This window comes from Haemorhous mexicanus, chromosome 1, assembly GCF_027477595.1.
Source record: "Haemorhous mexicanus isolate bHaeMex1 chromosome 1, bHaeMex1.pri, whole genome shotgun sequence".
Taxonomy (NCBI): domain Eukaryota; kingdom Metazoa; phylum Chordata; class Aves; order Passeriformes; family Fringillidae; genus Haemorhous; species Haemorhous mexicanus.
Genome location: NC_082341.1, coordinates 30,988,229 through 31,007,098, shown reverse-complemented (window position 1 = coordinate 31,007,098; position 18,870 = coordinate 30,988,229). Strand labels below are relative to the sequence as shown.

Genomic DNA, 18,870 nt, shown 5'->3' with positions numbered 1-18,870 from the left:
TAACCATAGGATTTTCCAGATTTCTGTGCCTGTGGTGCCAAAAGCTGTGTCTTGTCACAGATAGGTCTATGAGGCTGAAAAACCTAAATGTTTCCTAGGTGGCAAATCATGTCTCTCCTAATTTGGAGAAAGTGCAGCAAAAGCTCACTCTGTTTCCCTGTAGGTAGGAGGTTGACTTACGGATTATGAGTTAAGCCTCAGTTTTTTTAAATGCTGATCTCTAAAGAACTCTAAAATGAAGTTACTTGTGTGGATGCTAGTGATTCAACATAATGAATGATGATGATAGACAGCGACTCACCACTTTAAAATATTGCTGAAATCAGCAATTTGAGATGAATCTGCACTGCAAAATAAAATTATCTGAGCCAGTTTTCACAGCAGAGCAAACTTAGTTATGTTTATGAAGACTGTTGGGGCGTAATATCATTTCTTCTTGTGTGGAGTAAAATCTTTTGAAGTTCTAAAGATTAGAACTTGCATCATCTTAGACAAATATCTTCTTATGTTCTCATTGATGACCTTCTGTGTGATACTTTTCACTTCTGGTGGATATGAGATAGTTGTATAATAGTTAACATAAAAACACTAGATTATAGAAGGTGTTTAAAACATAATGATTCAAGTTTTGAGCAAAGTTGTACGTACTTCTATTATTTACAGATGAAGGAACCTATACGAATACAACTCTGGGTGGTGATCTGTCAGGAGCTGACCTAAACTAACTTCATGCTGGCCAACATTTGAACCATTTACCTCCAAGAATGTTTGCCAAAATAAAGTTTTGGCGAAATTTTGGAAGCAGAATATATTTAATTTGAGTATCATTTGACATACTTCATGCTTTTCTTTCCCTTTCTGTGTTAGACAACACTTTGTTGGAGAATCTTATGTTCTGAAAATATCTGCTTGTCATCATCAGTGACCTGAAATAAAGGTGAATAATTGCCATAAAAGGGAGGCTGAAAAACACGTTCAATAAATTGCACAATCAGGATTACATGTGTCTCTAGGATAGAGATAAAACAAATAACAGGAGTCTCCTGTCTCATTACATTGAAGGAAAAATGCCTTAAGCAAAGTTACTTGGTGTCATGCATCAAAGAGCACATCAAGGTGTGTGCTTGACTTGCTATTTGTAAGCTAAATGTTAAAAGGATGTTTATGATATTTAGGACATCATGACACTTGTATACCTTAATCAAGGAACCACTGGCAGTGATGGCAAGGATATATGTGCAGTGGTAGGAGTGAGCTGATTGACCTGAACAGTCTTTCAGCTGCACTGTAAATGTATTGTGTATGCTGATGTCAATGGAAAAACAAATCCAACACAAAATAACAAATTTAATTAGGAAAAACTGAATGGTGGAATTTTGCATATAAGGTTCTGCGGTATTTCACATAACAAAACACAAATTTTGAACCTTATTATCTTGAGGTATAGGAGCTAGTTGAAGGTGTAAAATTCAAGACCTGATGCCAAGGAGGTGAGATGGATAAGGAAATGCTTTGATCATCAAAGTCAGTGACCTTATGGAAGGACTGTGAATTCTTCCTCCCACGTTGTGGTACAAATGGAGCAAGGGCAGTAAACTTATGAAGGTGAGACCAGAAAAAGTTTTTCTTTAGGGCTGGCATTTGGAAGGTGTTCCTGAATAGGCTGAATTCTCTGAACTAACACATGGCAGGTGCCTTCAGGTTCCAAACAAGGAAAATGAAAGCACTAAAAAGCTACTGAAAGTGAGGTCTGGATTTTAGTTTATTTGACTTGTAAACTTGTATCTGATCAATTTCTGTCTAAAGCAAAGGCTTTTGGTTTGTTTTGGCTTTTTTTTGGGTTGGGGGTGTTTTTTGTGGTTTTTTTTTTAGTTTTTTTGTTTTGGTTTTCAGTTTTGTTTGTTTGTTTGTTTTAGTAGGAAGCCAGTGAAATCATGAAGCTTCAGCTTTTTCAAAGACTTAATAGTATAAAATGTTGAACATGTTTAGTCTTTATAAAATCGAAAGGCAAGCAGGCTCAGTGTCAGTGAATGGTGATGCAAAACAAAGGATTGAAACTAGGACTGTCACACAGTTTAGGAGTTGCCAGTTCTTTCACCACTTTTCTTGGTGAAAATTAATTTTCTGCTTGTAAAAGTTCTTGGAAAAAGGCAAGAATGGTTGGAGTTTTGGATTTGTTTTTGTTGAGGGTTTGGGGTTTTGGTTTGGTTTGGGGGTTTTGGTTTGTTTGTTTGTTTGTTTGTTTGTTTGTTTGTTTGTTTTGGGGAGAGGTTTGCTGTTTTGTTTTGTTTGTTTTTTATTTATTGGAAGGGGAGAAGGAGACAGGGGCAGACCAAGGGAGAAGCTGGGCATAACATATGGTATAAATGCTGTGATTCTAAGAATTACTGATCTACAACCTTTCACTTCTGCTGCAAAGGCAATAACTTCAACTGTGGTGAAAAATAGTAAAGCTTGCTGAGACAGAAAAATTGAAATAAAAGTCTGGGCAGGTATTTTGAACTGATGGAGTATAATCAGCTGCATTTCTGAATCATTATCCTTGAGATTTTCTGCAGGAGTGTCTGAGAGATTCTCTTTGGGAATTTAAAATGTTTGCTTTCAGTCCAACTTTCTAAGCAGTTTGTGACTACATCTCTTCAGCCACTGCTTTTATTTCAGAATGCCAGCCAGATTTTTTAGGACAAATGAAATTTTTTCTGCAACTGACTATTTGTTGTATGTGAAAGGATTAAATTTATGATAATTTATGGGTTGGTTTGGGTTTGGGTTTTTTTCCCCTTTGACATGTGTCTGGAGTGGAGAGTCTTTTCTATTATAGAGCTTGACCCACTGACATCCTCATTTTCTGTCCTATGCTCATTCCCTCAAAATCTCTAACACAGTGTCATAGTGAACCTTTGTGGAGATAGGGAAGGAAATAAGAAAGAAGGAAGCAACAGCTTTATGCCTTCTTTCTCTTTGCACCACTGCCATAATAAATGCAGAGAGTTAAGTTATTAATAACATTAAGCTTTCTTCATGGCAAATGGTATGGAAAAATGTTCTAGAGCTGTGTGGGATAGATTTCTTGCATCATTAGGCACCCATCAGTGTATAGTGCCAGCTCAGACTATTCCTGGACAATTACAACTCTCTCAGCTGCTTATCAAATTTTGCCCTCAGTGGTGTTGGCTCAAAAGGAAGAGCAGGAACCAGTGGGAAGGTAGGGTGCCTGTCTGCTGATGGACAGGGATGTCAGGAAAAGCAAGCTAGAGCTCTGCTTTTGGGGGGAATAGTGACAATGTGAGATAACAGTCAGCACAGGACTGTCTGTGTTAACGTGGTATCCAATTTGCTGTACAAACATTTCACTGATTAATTTTGGATATCTGCCGACTGTCTGGTGAGAACCTCGGGAATGGCTTCTGTGTCTGAGTTGTTCAGGGAGAATACACAGCCTTAAGATGCCTCCAGTGGGTAATGCTGTCCATTGCAATATGATAGTGTGGTTTTCCTGGATGGGAAAACTGGCTTTCCACTGAGGTACTGCATCTAGGCTAATGGTGTGCACACCAGAAGGAGAACTGCTGCTGGAAACACAGCTGGATGCTGTGGTGCAGTGAAGAGAACGAGTCTCTCCTTCCTCCCATCCCTATATTAAAGAATATAGGGATGGGAGGAAGGAGAGACCTGGAACAGTTATCTCTTATGCTTCTTGCTTTCACTTCTGTAAAGAGAAATTTGTTGATGGGTGACCAAAACTACTGCATAAAAATGGATGAGATTGAACGTATTATTTTACTTATTGTACTAAACATTAATGACCAAAAGTATAGATGCCCTCCTCTAAACAGGTAGGAATAGACAGTTCAATGAATGAACCTGTAAAGCAGCCAGATTTAAAAACTAAATTTAGACACATAAGAGCATGCATTTTTTTGGAAACTTGTTGCCTCAAATCTTCCCAAACTTATTGCTCTTTCAGAAGAAGATCCCCAGTGGCAATGAATGCTGTATTCAATGTTTGGGTTTTTTTGGGGTTTTTTTGTGTTTTTGTTTTTGTTTTTTGGGTTTTTTTTAATAGAATCACTGTCATTTTGGTTCTAAAACTATCAGCAGTACTGGAAGTAGCAGTTCCTAATTTTTTTAGTTAGAACTTCTTCCTTTTTCCCCTGAAATGTGCAGTCTTCTGTAATTAGAGATGGATCATTAAATGGGACCTGATATTGCATGGCAGTTTATTTTTTTCTGACTTCATTTTTGTTGCTGGATCTTTACCGTTTTAGAGTCGATCTGGAAGTCATATTATTTCAGTGAAAGTATTCAGTTCAGAGGTTCAAATGTCCTTAATTAGTAGAGTAACTGTCCATTTAAACATGTATCCTACTTGATAGAAATAATTGGGCCTTTTCTTGTCAAGAGCATGTGTGATTGTTATGTAAAGGGAGAGTCTGCAGTATAATGAGAAGTGCTGTTTTTGGCTTTTAGAGAACAAAATGCATTTTTATGAACTCCCCTCCCTTCTTCCCTTCAAAATTATGTTGTCAAAAATAGCTTTAAAATATTGGCAGGTGTAACTTAATGGACAGCTCAGACTATTATTAACAACACAAGGCACAAATAGTTTAAATGTAATGATGTCTTACTTCTGGAGAAAAGTTCCAACCAAACTTGGGGAACTGTAATTTCCATAGAAAGCAACAAAGGAAAAGTTCACTTTCTGCAGTTTATCTTGGAAGTTCTCTCTGTGATTGACTCCCTCTCAGATGCTCTTTTTGCCATGTTCCTAAAGTGTCAAGGATTATTTAACAAGTTCTTCAGTCAAAACAGATCAATACACAAAAAAAAAGGTAACAGTCTTTCCTTGTGAGTATTACTGTGATCTATCAAACATACTAATAGTGCTGGCACATGTTCCCTGTGTCTGTTATGTGGTCAGTCGAGTAGAGCAAAATGTAGTTTGTGGATGCATTGAAGAATGATTATGCTTGCAGTTATTAACTCTCTGAACTAACCCCTAATTATAACCAGAGGAATCCTTGTCAAATGGATTTCCTTTCTTCTACGATATCTAATATAATTATTTGTCCCAAACAAGTAGTTGCCTGTTTTATTCATTTTTTCCATGTTGAGCTAATCACATGTCACACATTTTTCACTCTTTCTGCCATCTCAGTATTTATTTTTTTTTAGATTTCCCAAGAAAAATGGAACAACTGATTGACATGTATCCCCTCTCTTGACCATGTCATTCTTGCCCTACACAACTGGGGTAGCTTTTTTGCTAATTTATACATTTTGAGAGCTTGCCTGAGATAGTTTAAACCTCGCAAAGGAAATTCTTCATGTGAGTTACTCTATTAATTCATTTTTTGGTTGGTGTGTGTGTTGGGGGTTTTTTGTCCTCACTCCAAGTTAACCAATATCAAACCAAAGTGGTTCCATGTGAAAAGGCCCACCTGACAGTACAGACTTTCTGACATGTTTTTCCTTTGTGTTGAGGCAGAATTCTGTCATGCTCATGGAAAGAAGCTTTTCTAGTACCTTATCTCATCAAAAGCACAGCACATTGTAGCGTCCCCCTGTATCCTTCTCTGGGCACTCACCTCAATTTCCTGAAACTAGGACATCAGAAGCCTAAAGGCACCTTTTATATGCCTGGATATCAGGTTCAATTTCCTGCAAGGCTCTTATTGCGTGTTTTGCTCATGCATCTTTAATCTACACCTGTCCAAAATAAAGTGTCATTATCCAGGCAACACAATGACAGGCAATTTAGTTCCACAGTTGGATGTTCAAGACTGGATCCTGGCACAGTGTCATCCATGTCACTTTGTCATATCATTCCTAGAATGAAATAGCAGAAAAAACATCCTACATATTTACAACATATCCAGATGATTTGGGTACTCAAAGTCTGCTGTTTATATTAATTACAATAATAATTTCAGGAGCTTTAAGAACTATGAGCACCTAAAACACTGGTCTTTCTCTGTGGGTTGTTTCCTTGATATATTCTGCTTTACCCTGACACTGTGAAGAGAGCACAGCTTTAGCAGGATTTTTCATAACATCACTGGGCCAGATGAGATGTTTAAATGTTGAAAGTCAAGAGGGATTTCTTCCCTGCCTGTGCTCATCCCTTAAATTTAAAAGTAATTATTTCTTTGAAACATGTAACTCAGAAGTGCTTGATTGCTACGGAAGAACTGAAGAACTACTTCACTACTTGACCTGGGTTTGATTGTCTGGAAAGTGGATCCTTTGCTTGCTTTCTGGCTGGATAGTAGATATGCTATTTTCTATATATAACTGGAAAATCTGAAAGAGTGTTTCCAGAATCAAGTCTTTGGGACAGAGGAAGGATTTTTTTTTTTTTCCTTTTTGGTCATGCCCCAGTGACTCTGAGGCATGCAAAGGATTTCAGCTTGTGCTACCACTACTTCTGTCCCCCACCACTGCTTCCTGCCCTCAAAGACTTCAGCTCATATCTATCCTGCTCAAAGCTGACTTATGGTGTTAACATAGACATGAGCCTTTCCCAGGGCAGGACATAATGAATACTATGCAGGGCTGGGAGCACTTTCTAAGCCAAGCTAGTGGGCAGATGTCTCCCCTTGCCACTGACAGGCAAGCTGCTCAGTTAAAGACCCAGCATGATTCCTGCAAGCAGCCTGGATGTGAGAAAAAGTCTAGCTGGGTGGAAAGAGAAGAAATCAGGGTAATGAAATATAGAGTACTTTGGAGGTATCATGTGCTTAAAAACCTGTGATCACAGCCATAGTTCACAGGGATATAAATAGCTAACAGAGACTTTGAGAATCCTGGTAGCTCCCACTTCTCTAGGTTGATTAAAATTTTTGATAGCTGAGGTTTCTGTGTCATCCTAGCAAACATTAAAAGTACTTAAGGAAAAGCAGCAGGGCTCTGGTTCGCAGGCAGAACGTGGCAGATACAGACTTTGCCTTGCTCTGCAATGTTTAATGCATGAGTTATGGTGACACTGAAACATTTGTGGCACCTAGAAAAGGAATTTTGTAATGAAACTTTTAAAATAATAGTGTTCCTTACAGAGTACTTTCAATATCCACTTTGAAGGAACAGCTGTTGGCTTCAGTCAGTAGTACAACATTACAATATTTGTAGTATTGTAATCTCTGTGAACAAAAAGTTGTTTCACAGAACCTCCAAAAGTGAAGACTCCCACTGTGCTTCCAAAGCATGTACAAGTATACACACTAAGAGAGAATTCAGTGTGATATTTAACTACTGTTTTTGTAGGTGTAAGGACATCCATAGAAGAATTAGGCTAATAAACTTGCAATGTTTTCTGTGTTCATGAAAAAGAAAAAATATTGCAGTTTCATAGTGCAAAGCTGGATCCTTTAAGTAATTTGTTAGTGATATCTTTATTTTCCTTTTCATGTTTTTGAAGAAGTTATTAACTAAAGTAAGTAAGAGGCAACAAGTTTCTTTTTTCCTGCGGCCTAAGTGAAACAGTGGAGTATTTCAGAATGGTAACTAAAATCTAAAAGATAACATCAAAATCTAACCATACATTCCTGAGGCTTTTGGAAAGCAATATTCCCAAATGTGAGGTTTGTAACCGAAAATAAACACTCTACCACTTATGCTTGTAACAAACAGTTTTAGAGGTGTAGATGTGTGGAAGGGAAGGAAGGATATTTGTCTTGTGGAGGGAGTGTGTAGAGTATAGCTTTTGTTTTCATAGTGTTCCCCAAACAGGCTGAAAAGCAGTCAATTCTGGGTTGTGCAGACCTGAGCAGAGCCTATAAAAACCCACCTGCAAAACAGTGGAAATGTACTGAGAGGATGACCCACTTCAGTTCTCATTTTTGTTGTGCTGAGAGTACCAGTTCTACCCTTTAGCTCCAGCTCAGGTGAAGCATTATAAGAGTGATTGTGTCAGTTCCAAGCAGCCATGCAGACAATTGTTGGATCTGCAGAAAGTCTAAGCCCTGGGTTCAGTGTGAATGGCTTTGCTGTTCCCACAGGTGATAAGTTTTCAGAACATCAAAAAAGTAGGTACCAAACTTGGCAACTGTTTAACAACAGAGTAAACTAGTAGATATATCTATTGAGAATTCCTTTCTATAATTAAAGCCAAAATGGCAAGGTATTGGGTCATACTACACCATTAATGTTTCTGCTGAGCATTAAAAGCCAATTTTATCTCTATTATAAGTGAGATACATTTCCTTGGCTGCCTCACATGCAGCAGGCTAAAATAAGTCAAAGGCTTCCTCACTTCAGCTGAATGTTCCATTTGCGATGCTGTACCGCCACTGCCTACAGTACAGCTTTGTCATCAAAGATTTGTAACTTGGGTCCAAGAGCCTTTCATTAAACTGAGCTGCATAAAGCTGTTCTAGGCCTCAAGAGCCAAGGGACGGTTAAAATATGGCTTATTACTGTAGCTAATGTTTGCTCAAAAATATATTAGTCTGCTGAGAAAGGGCAGTGGTTTACGTTTGTTGATGACGTCCTTCTGTTGGCAGTCCTTCTGACACACTCCTTCTGTGTATTGCTGTGACTTTAGAATTCCTTTTCTTCTCTCTATATAATAGAATTTAAATAATTCAGTATACTCAGTATTTGGTTAGATGAGGACCATGTTATTTAACATTATGATGCATTTACATTTCTCCTTTTTCAGAAACTTGAAAGTCTAACAATCCAACCCACATAAGCAGGAAGTAATTTTCCCCCATGTAACCCAAAAGTGAGCCTGAGGAATGAGACACATCACCAACACCCATGTCTATTTCTTGCTCTGTCACTGCTAATGCATGAACTTCATCCTCGACACAAAGGCCATGAATCTTTTTGAATAAGGGTATCATTGTCTGTATGGGGAACATGTACAAATCCATGGGGAGACATGGCCACAGGAGAGCTCTGTTCTTAACAAAACCTGCTTTTGAAGAAAGGTTAAGGTAGAATGGAATATAAACTGCTAGTGTTTTGGTCTGGGATTTTGATACTTAAAAAACACAATGGAATGTGTTCTTTCTTATTTTTGAAGGCAAAGGCAGTGGGAATATGTTTGTCTTTGGGCTTTTCTTATTTTCTTCATTACCACTGTTTTAGACACAGCAGGATATGGGTTTTTTTCATAGTGAGACTGGGGAAAAAAAAAAAAAGGTGCATTTGAATTTTGAAAAACCTGGAAGATATTTTTGGAGGCGTTTTATGCAGCAAAAATGCTGTCTGCAGCAAATCTGTCTCCTGACTTCTCTGAAACTGAACTTTCTACCCAAGACTTTCTTCTTCCTCTAGGGCATCTAGTGCATTTTTCTTCCTCTGTAACAGTGCTGCCAGCAGTGCCCTGGGTCCTGAGTTACATGCTCTTATGGGTCAAGCAATCCTCAGCAGAAGGCACCTGGCAAACTGTTGCTTGCCCTCATACAAGAAGTGCCAAATCTCTCAGCAGTCACTCAAGTTCACTCTCTGGTCACCTCCACAGCTGATCTCTTTCCAACCTCTTCACTTCTTCACTCCCTCCTGACTTCCCGCTGTGAACTGACATGCCATCAGTCAAATAATTCCTTGCACCATTAAGCACTTGTCAGTTTACATCTTTCTTATTCAGTTGCTACAGCAAATGAAAAGCTTGGTCTCTAGTTCTTCCTATACACAGTTCCCTCTTTTTACAGTGGAAGCTTTTTATACCTCTCCCTTTCAGTGTTGATCAGTATGCCTGTTTATCCCCATATGCATCCACCTCACTTCTCTTGTGAATGATTGTTCTTCAGAATTTGTTCAGGTAAGTTCCTAGTTAATAGGTTTGTGCTATCAAAAGATTAATTTGGGATGCTATTTTATCACAGAATGTATCCATGGAAAAGGGTAAGCCTTTGCTTTTCGTATTTTCTTAGTCTCTTGGAAGGAACTGGGGCTTTAGCCATTCCCAGCATTCAGGCTGGAACAGAGAAGAGGTGGGACCCCACCCTGGTGCTGGCTGATGTAGCCCTGTGCAGGAGGCACATTGCCCAGTACCCAGGGGTGTGTGTACAGCTTGTCCCCAGCATTTCCCACATCCCTTCACATGCTGGCCAGATGTGGTCATCTTTTGCTCAGGAATGTTTATATATCCCCTTTTCTCTCATCCTCTGCTCGGCTGGCCTGAAGATGTGCCTCAATCACAAGGGATCCCTCATCATCCTGTCATACCAAGAAATGCTTTCATGGGGGTGGAGGATTATTTTTGAAAGTGGTTTTCCTTTTCAGTATCTGCCTTTTCTATCTCTATGCCAGGCTAGTGATGAACATTTTGAGGAATTCCCAGAGGGAACTTTAAGGAAATGGTTTATTCTATTTGTAGAAGTCCTTATTGTGTTTAAAAACTTCCACATGCAGTCTTGTTGTCATGTCTCTTTCAATATAATCCCCCAGTGTAAAGAGATTGTTTTTCTTTCCCTCTAACTATCTTCTCCCTTCTCCACGAGTTTCCTATTTTAGCCCCTGTTAATTTGCACTCTTATGCCCTTTTGTCATCCTTATTTACTGCCTCCCACTTTATGCAGCTACTGAAATAATTGTAGGTGTTTTAACTATTTAAAGAACTATTCTTAAATTCACTTGTGAATTATCAGTAAATTGTATGCCAGAGATTAGTTCTGGCAACAAGTACACTGGTACTGTAAAATGAAGGCTTATTTTTTGTACATTTTTTGAGATTTTAGACTATGGATACCTTATGCTTGCATGACTAAATCTCCGTAGTATGTATGTAAAAGCCAGAGATAATTATCTTGCATGTTTATACAATGTGTTCAGTTTTTCAGCATTTTGAGATGCAGCAGCAAAGCAAAATTTATTTCCTTTGAAGAAGTCTGTATATGTTATCAAATAACCTCACTTATCAGAGACAGAAGAAACAGTGATATCTTTATACAGATGTGGAAAGCCAGATTTCGGAATTAATGATGTTGGGACTAAGGAGGCATTTTAGTTTCCAATTTTGTTCTGGTGGGGTAGTTGTAGCAGAAGCCAGAATGTTGGCTTTGGAGGCTAGCTTCACCTACTACATGAAATCAGTACTCCAAAGGCCAAATAAAAGAGGTTTCTGGTAACAAAGGAACCTGAAAATCTATACAGCCCTTGGAGGTGCTGGGTGACTGTTGAGCTTTGCCTGACCTCAGCCTTGCATGCTGCCTGTGTACTAAACAACTCCTGAACAGACTGCCATTAGCTGAAGGTACCTCTTGTGGTCAGAGCAAAAAGTACCAATTTATATTTGCAGGGAAAAAAGGAGGTATCTTAAACCAAGGCATTGTGCAATGAAAACAAACGGCTGGCTTCAGCTTTCTGAAGCAATGCCTGGATATAAGGTATGCTTCCTTTTCCCATAACTCACCTACTGGAACTGGAAATGAAAATTCCTTCTTCTTACAGCTGCAGCAAAAACAGGACCAATCATTTTTTTCTTTATTTTAAACATTATAAAAAGACATCTACTTAGACTGTAATGTTTGCTGCAGTAGCAGCAAGGCTGCAATATTTCAGGCTCCTAAACAAAGCTATTGTATGCCACGTAGGGACCCAAAAAAATTCTGGATTTTTTCCTTCTGTCTCCCTTCCCCTTCCTTGTTTCTTTGTTTTTCTCATTTTTTTCCCCAGATATCTTAATGTATCTGTTGGTCGTCAGCATCTATTCTGTCTCACTACATATAGGATGTGTGAGAGGATTCTGGGAAAGTCACTAGATGTTGTCTTGCTTTTTAGCCCTAGCTTGAAGAGCTTTTCTGTGCAAAAGATCTCTCATCTTTTATTTCCTCTAACTTCTGTTTGTGCGATACAGTAATTTCAGCATGTAGGATACTAAATGCTAGCTTGAAACTTCTGTAGCTCCTCTTTCTATAGAAGACACAACAATTCCTGATTTCTTCAGCATTAGCCAATGTACCTTGAGAGGCTCATCCTTCTGTTACCTGCCTCAAAGGGACTGCACTAAAATGAAACAGAACTTCTTGTAGCCAGAACAAGGATGAAGAGAGACCTGAATACCCTCTCTTAGGCTGTTGCTATGATGGTGTGGTCTCTAAGGAATGTTACTTTAAGTCATTCTTCAACTGACTAGAAGGAAATCTGACCTGATCTTCTTTCAGAGAGGAATATAAGAAGAATAATAAAGCAGAAAGTGTTGAAAATACATTCTATTAATTAGCATGGAAAGTAACAGATGTAGATCTTCCCTCTTAATGATTCTACTCAAACTTACCTGAAAAAAGGAGGTAGGATGTTGATACAATTTTTAAAAAAATGTTTTATTCAAGACCTGAATGGAAGTTATTGCAAAATTGGCTCAGTTCCAATTGCAAGACACTTAAATTTGTGAGTTATTGGACTCCACTACAGGCTGGGGTACCACAATGCACTGCAGCTGTAGCATCTGCTGGGTTTGATGCACATACAATCATAAGACTCAGGATTGTGACGCTCTTAGGCAGAATTCATAAATTTACTCGTAATCTAACCTTCACCATTTTTTTCATGTCACACTACAGGAACAAGCTCCATTATTCTTCAACAGTTTCTCCTTTTTCAAATTTCATGCTTGCTGATGTTTTACATTCTTAACTGTCTTCTAGGAGGAAAATTCTTCCAGTAGTGGAACAGATTCCCTAAGCAGCGGAGAGATTCCACGAAGCCGGTCAGAGGGGACTTTGATTGATGTGGATGACCAGACACCTTCAGACAGCTACAGTATGGCTCTTCTGCTACTTTCTGTACTGAGGCCCTCCAGCTAAAGCCTTTATTTCTGCAAAACTCTGGGTCAGGCAGGTTGGGAGGAAGAGTTGAAATCCTTAATGTTACATTAGCAAATGCTACTTAGAGTAAGTTTACTGGGGGTCAAGATGGAGAAGAGAGGAGGAAGTTCTTAGCCAAACTAGATTAATCTAGGGTTTTAAGGGCATGAAGGCAGGTTAATTTTGAAGTTAGCACAATTTAAAAACTGGAGTCTTGGCAAAGTTAATTTAATCTCCTTGCTATTTTAACCCCAAAGGTGAGAAAACTTTGCTCTCCACAAGGTAATCATTCTCTTAGCTTCTTGTCCAGGAGCAGATATAACAGCAAGCCTGACACTTGCTGTGTAAGTTGTGGAGCAGGAATTATTTCTTTGCTGACATGCTGCACCCCAGTAATTGTGCTATTGTGCTTTCTCAGGCTCTTGGCAAGAGAAAGTGTCTGTACTAGTGACTCAGGCTCTGACAGAGTTTTCTGATTATATTTTTCCTGTAGAAACATGCCCTTTAGAATGGGGAAAAAACCCAAACAAAATCCTTATGTTTATTTTGGGCTTAATTAATCTATATTTTTCATGTGCAATACTGATCTGACTGTAATAACATTGCAGCACAAGGAAAATTTTTGGCCTAAGGGCAGAGACAAAAGAACTTTACAGTGGTACTTGTACAGCATGTCCCCCTCTGGTGACCCTGGTTAAAACAAAGCACTCAAGGAAAAGGAGGCTGCCCCTGGGCTCAACCCCCCTATCAGCTCACCTGGAGGGCTCTTGTCAAGACAATGTTAGAGCTTTGTAGATAGGCAGCAGGCAAACAGGCAAATTCCACCTTGGTTCTTCCAAACTGGGAATTTTCTGGGACCGTGGAAAGACATCACAGTTTTGGCTTTTTATTACAAGTTGAAAAAGGAAACAAAAAGAGAAGTACTAGCATTTAATTTTTTCTTTCTTTTTGTGGCTGTATGCACTGTCATGCTTGCATTTGAGTAATATAGAGTAACCTTGGGTATGGAAAGTACTATGGAAGGTGTAATAATGTGAGCCATAGATATGGTGAAAAAAATAGAAACTGCTTTTTCCCTCTAAAATTCAAACTCTTTGCAAGAATATATAAAGAAGGGATGGTATAGCCTCTATATATAGAAAAAAAATGGCAAAATGTAGTAATAGAAACCCTTAGCATAAAAAGTTGCAGATATTCCATTGTAAGAAGGGTGAGTTGCAATCAACTGTAAACCAGCTTTTCTGAACAACTGTTAATATAAAATGTAAGAATGTCTCTTCTTCAGAAAAAATAATTATTACTGCTAATAATGAGATTTTTATTAGAAAACATATATAAATATCACTTGTGCACCTGGATTTGTCTATTTAAATGCAATCTCATAAAATTAGTAGTCCCACAAACATTTTTCTTCAAACCTCAAGTTGTAAAAGGTCTCATAAATTATATCAATGATTGTTTTTTAATGGAAAGCTAGTATAACAAATTCCACACACAAGGAGAGAAATTGTAAGAATGCTGCTATCAACTGAATACACATGTACTAGCATGAAAAGGAATCTTGAATAATGCATTTATCTGTACAGTCTGCAGTGTTTGAAAAATGAAACTAGTTGTTTAATCTTTGCAAAGAGACAGACACAAAGGAAAGAAGTCCACAGCATTTTGTAAGAGGCCAAAGATTAATGGAATATAATGGTTTGAACCTTATGGAACTTTATCATACTCAATGCCAATAAATATTCATACGAGTTGATAATGATCAACACCTCAAAGAAGTGTCTTTACATCCTTCAACAACAATTTGTTATTCAGCACTAACTTTTTAGCAGTCTTTCTATTAAGTAAGATTCTTAATTAGATCAACTCTGATACTGTTTAAAAACCTGAAGGAGAAATACTGAAATTATCTATGTCTATTTGAGGAGGAAAATTTAGTCATCTCTTAGTTTATCAAACTATCAGTTGGACATGAATGAAACATCTCAAGTCTCTGTGATTCAGGAAATGATTCTTTTTTGCTTTTAAACAGATGCCAATGAAAGTAAGCTGGATTTGGATATTGACTGGCCTGGTGTATTCAAGCATGCCCAATCTGTTTCCAAGACTAATCCTTTCTGGAATGAACTGTCAGGATCCAACCCTTTTGTACATGACATAGCTGCTTCCAATAGAAACGAAAATAATATGCGTCTTTCTATCTTAAAGGAAAAACCTTATTGGTTCTCTAAAATTTCAAGCAATAGGGACTCTTTGGATTCCTCAGGTGATGAGCTAGATATTGACTGTCTACTAAGAAAGACTTCAGCAAGAAGATCTGGACGATCCAAGAGTGTCTCTGACTTCCTGGATATAGTTGATAACCAAAGATTTAATCCTCACAAGACAGCCCCTCAAAAAGCTACTGCATCTGATATGACATGGTTTCAGAATGACCGTGAAGCCTACAAGATGGCTTGGCTGAGCCACCGACAGCTCACCCGATCCTGCCTGGATTTAGAAGCCATGAGCCACAGCCCTGGGTGGGCACAAACACAAGCTACAGACATTCATGTAGTTTGTAAACTGAATCACGAAGGGGGCTCAGTGCAGCTACCTGACTCAGATATCAACATTCGTGTCCCTGTGGGTCATGTATTACCAGGAGAATTCCAAGAAGTTGGTTTAAAGGCTATCCTTAACCCTCCATTGTCATGCAACAATGAGCTGTCCAGCACAGTAAGTCCTCTGATAGAACTTACACTGAGCAACCTCAACACAAGCGAAGCCATTTTCCTAGAAGTGAAAGTTGCAGCTAAAGTGAAGAGTGATCCACTCAGCCAAGTTATGTGTGATATTGTGTGTTTTTTTAGTCTCAACAAAGAAGGACCTTTTAAGAAGCTAGAGAATTGCTATATTTATCAAGATACCATACAAGTGAAGCTAACAGACCTAAGTCATGTGATGTATGCAGTGATTGCTGTACAAGCAAGCAAAATCCAGCCTCCAGCAACTAATGTGTGGGACTATGTCCATAGAACAGTCTCAGTTGGAATTTATGGTCCCAAATACATTCATCCATCTTTTACAGCAGTTTTTACAGTCTTTGGTCATAATTACATTCCAGGAAAACTCACGATTTGCGATATAAAAAAAGGGGGGAAAAGTATGCCTCCTGTGGTGTTTCAGCTGTGGGGAAAGCATACATTTCTGCTTGAAAAACCACAAGACCTAAACATTTCTTTGATATCTTGTGATCCAGACTTTCAAGTAAAAATGGAAGATCAAAGCAAAAATATTAAAAAGGAGGAGTTGAAAACTGGTGAAATGGTCCGCCAACAATTCCTGTTTTCCATGCTTGGATGCAGGGAGATGCATTTCTTTGTTTTCCTTGTTCAGATTAAAATCTTGAAAAGTAGCCAAATAACACAGTTCCATGTTACGACTCCTGATCCAGCTCCAAAATTAAGTGGAATTATTAATCGGCCAAAGTGTCTACAAAACCGCAAGGAAATCAAGTCTGCACCATGGCTTTTGATACCAACAATAAAATACCCAAAGTTTCAAGACAAAACTTTGACTGTCAACACTTATGGAGTGGCTTTGAAAACTGTGTTACGTCAGAATAAGATTGACTATTTGCTGGAATATTTTAAAGGAGACACAATAGCTCTGCTTGGTGAAGATAAAGTTAAAGCCAGCGGACAAACTAAAATGAAAGAGTGGTATGTGGGAGTTCTCAGAAGAAAAATTGGTCTTGTACATTGCAAAAACATTAAAGTGATTTCTAAAGAACAAGCTATGGACACTGCTGATAGTGAGCTAACAACCAGGAATCTTGTTGAACAAATTGCATTGCCATTCAAAAAACTGACTTATATCTACTCAGTAGTTCTATCTACAGTGTCAGAGAGTGTTTATGACTGGAGAGCTTTAGCTGAGGTGTTGGGATACTCACATATGTCTTTGGATGACTTTAATGAGGCACAGATTGATAAAGAATCAGAAAGAGTTGCGCATGTTGTGAAAAAGATGAAGCAAGACTGCCATGCTAACAAAAAAAAAAGACTATTTCTTTATGAACTCATTGTTGTAAGTATTGCATGAGCTAACTGGCTTGTTGGGAATGTATTGACAAGAAACTACTCATTATTAATGTAGGAACAAGAAAACATGATTCTGTATCCTTGCAGGATCTTTATAAACCTGAATATATTTCTAAAAGTTGTAGATACCAATAGGTGGAAAATACATCCAAACTCTCATGAAGAATAATAATTTGATCAATTCATTGTAAACACTCTTCTGTAATGCTGCATGAACTGTGTTCATTTAGTAGGTTGACTAAGATGACTTTTCTGGTTTTTAAATAGCCATGATTGAAACTGTTTTGTCATTTGTCTTGGTAAATTGCTTTCCTGAGAAATTCACATTCCTGTTGTGAAATATTAAGTAACATTACCATACTGTGGGAATTCCACTATACATACATAGATATAGATAGATATCATCTATCTGTCTATATCTGTACATATACATACATAGATATTTGTCTATGGTAAGTTGCATGTCTAGCTTAGCTTCATATAACTAAAAGGGACATCTCAATCCAAATGTTGAGGGCAAGTTTTTTTTATCCACACCTTACTCCTTAGTCAATGCTGAAGTGGCCTAAGAAGGATTTTGCAAGTATTTCAGTGTGTATTTTCATGGACCTCATTTGTAAGCCATTGGACAACTTCTATGTGACTAAATACTGCCAAATGTGTATCAAAAGTTTATTCTAATTCCTTCCAGGTAATAGGTGGCACTATTAACTATCCTAATTTACTTGCTGATCTGTGTGCAAATTAGTTTGAAATTCATGGTCACTTAATACTTTCCTTGCCTCTTACAGAAAAGTTGACCAACAAATGAAGGGACAGAAGATAATTAAATTTCTGATATGCAAATAAAGTATTACAAATGTAGATGTTTAGAAACTCACATTGTAGTTATTCATCTAAAGCCTTTTGACTATCCTGAATTGTAAACCTCAACTGAGTTTACTTCTCAAAACTACTATATCCTCTTTGAAGTGATGACAGAAATTTCAGCAGGATTCAGAAAGTTTTGGTAGCAGTGGCCACTTACAATTCTTAAGAGCACATCAAACTTTGTGGAATAAAACTGAGCCTGTATGAAGTATAGCAAAACCTGTCATATCTCTTTACAGAAAAGAGAGTGGGACCTAAATGTGAAAATTGTCCACACTTTTAACTGAATACAGTTAAACAGAGTTCATTACAAAACAGGCAAAAAGTGGGGCATAATTAGATTAAGCTTATAGAATCATAGAACGGCTTGGGTTGGAAGGGATCTTAAAGATCATCTCATTCCATTCCAACCATCCTGTCATGGGCAGGACACCTTTCATTAGACCAGGTTGCTCAATGTCCTGTTTTGTGAGATTTATGTATTTTTGCTAGGAAGTGCCTATACAGCTCCTTGTCTTTGTAGAGTCAGATATAAATCTAGATGTCATCCATGTAATTTTTGAGTGGAATTTTCAGTTACTTCTTTTAAGAAATCTCAATTTTTTTGTGATTTATAGGGTTCTTGCTTATCAGAGCAAACATAAACTGAACAACTTTGTCTCCAGTTTAGGGAAATTTTGTACAATGCACTGTAGTCAGTTTCTCACTAGTCTGCCTACCAAAGTTCTGTTTGCTGTGAGGTCTTTATTGGTTAATACTTTAAAATTAAATCACACATATGTCTGATTTCAGCAGAAATCCTTGATACTTCTGTAAAAATTAGTATCTAAAAAAACAAGGAAAATGTCTGTGTTTTGATCTTGATTTTTCCCTGAAAACCTGAACAGTTTCAGTGGAATATTTCAGTGTGAATTGAGGAGAAGGAAAAAACCCAACATTTATTTTTCCTACTAGCTCTTATCCAAACATAAAAAGAAAGAAGAATTCAACATATCTACATTTCAAGGTTATACACCTTCAACCATTTTAATTTGAGTGTCTTTAAATGCTTTTTTGGCAAGGAGGATGGAAAGGTTCTATATTTGCATTTCTCCTTAATGGTCAAAAAAATTATTAGTTCTGTGGGGGGAGTAAATCAATGATGCTGGCCAATGTGTGAT

The 18,870-nt window shown here is 37.8% G+C and overlaps 1 protein-coding gene across 1 annotated transcript in view; it reads left to right on the top strand.

Annotated features, from left to right (window-relative positions):
* MACC1 (MET transcriptional regulator MACC1) overlaps positions 1–18,870 on the top strand; it is a 37,992-nt gene that overhangs the window by 7,284 nt on the left and 11,838 nt on the right. The window contains exons 2-3 of the mRNA XM_059844423.1: positions 12,597–12,711; positions 14,788–16,826. Of these exons, the coding sequence (XP_059700406.1) occupies positions 12,597–12,711; positions 14,788–16,826 (2,154 nt within the window). The remainder of the gene's footprint in view (positions 1–12,596; positions 12,712–14,787; positions 16,827–18,870) is intronic.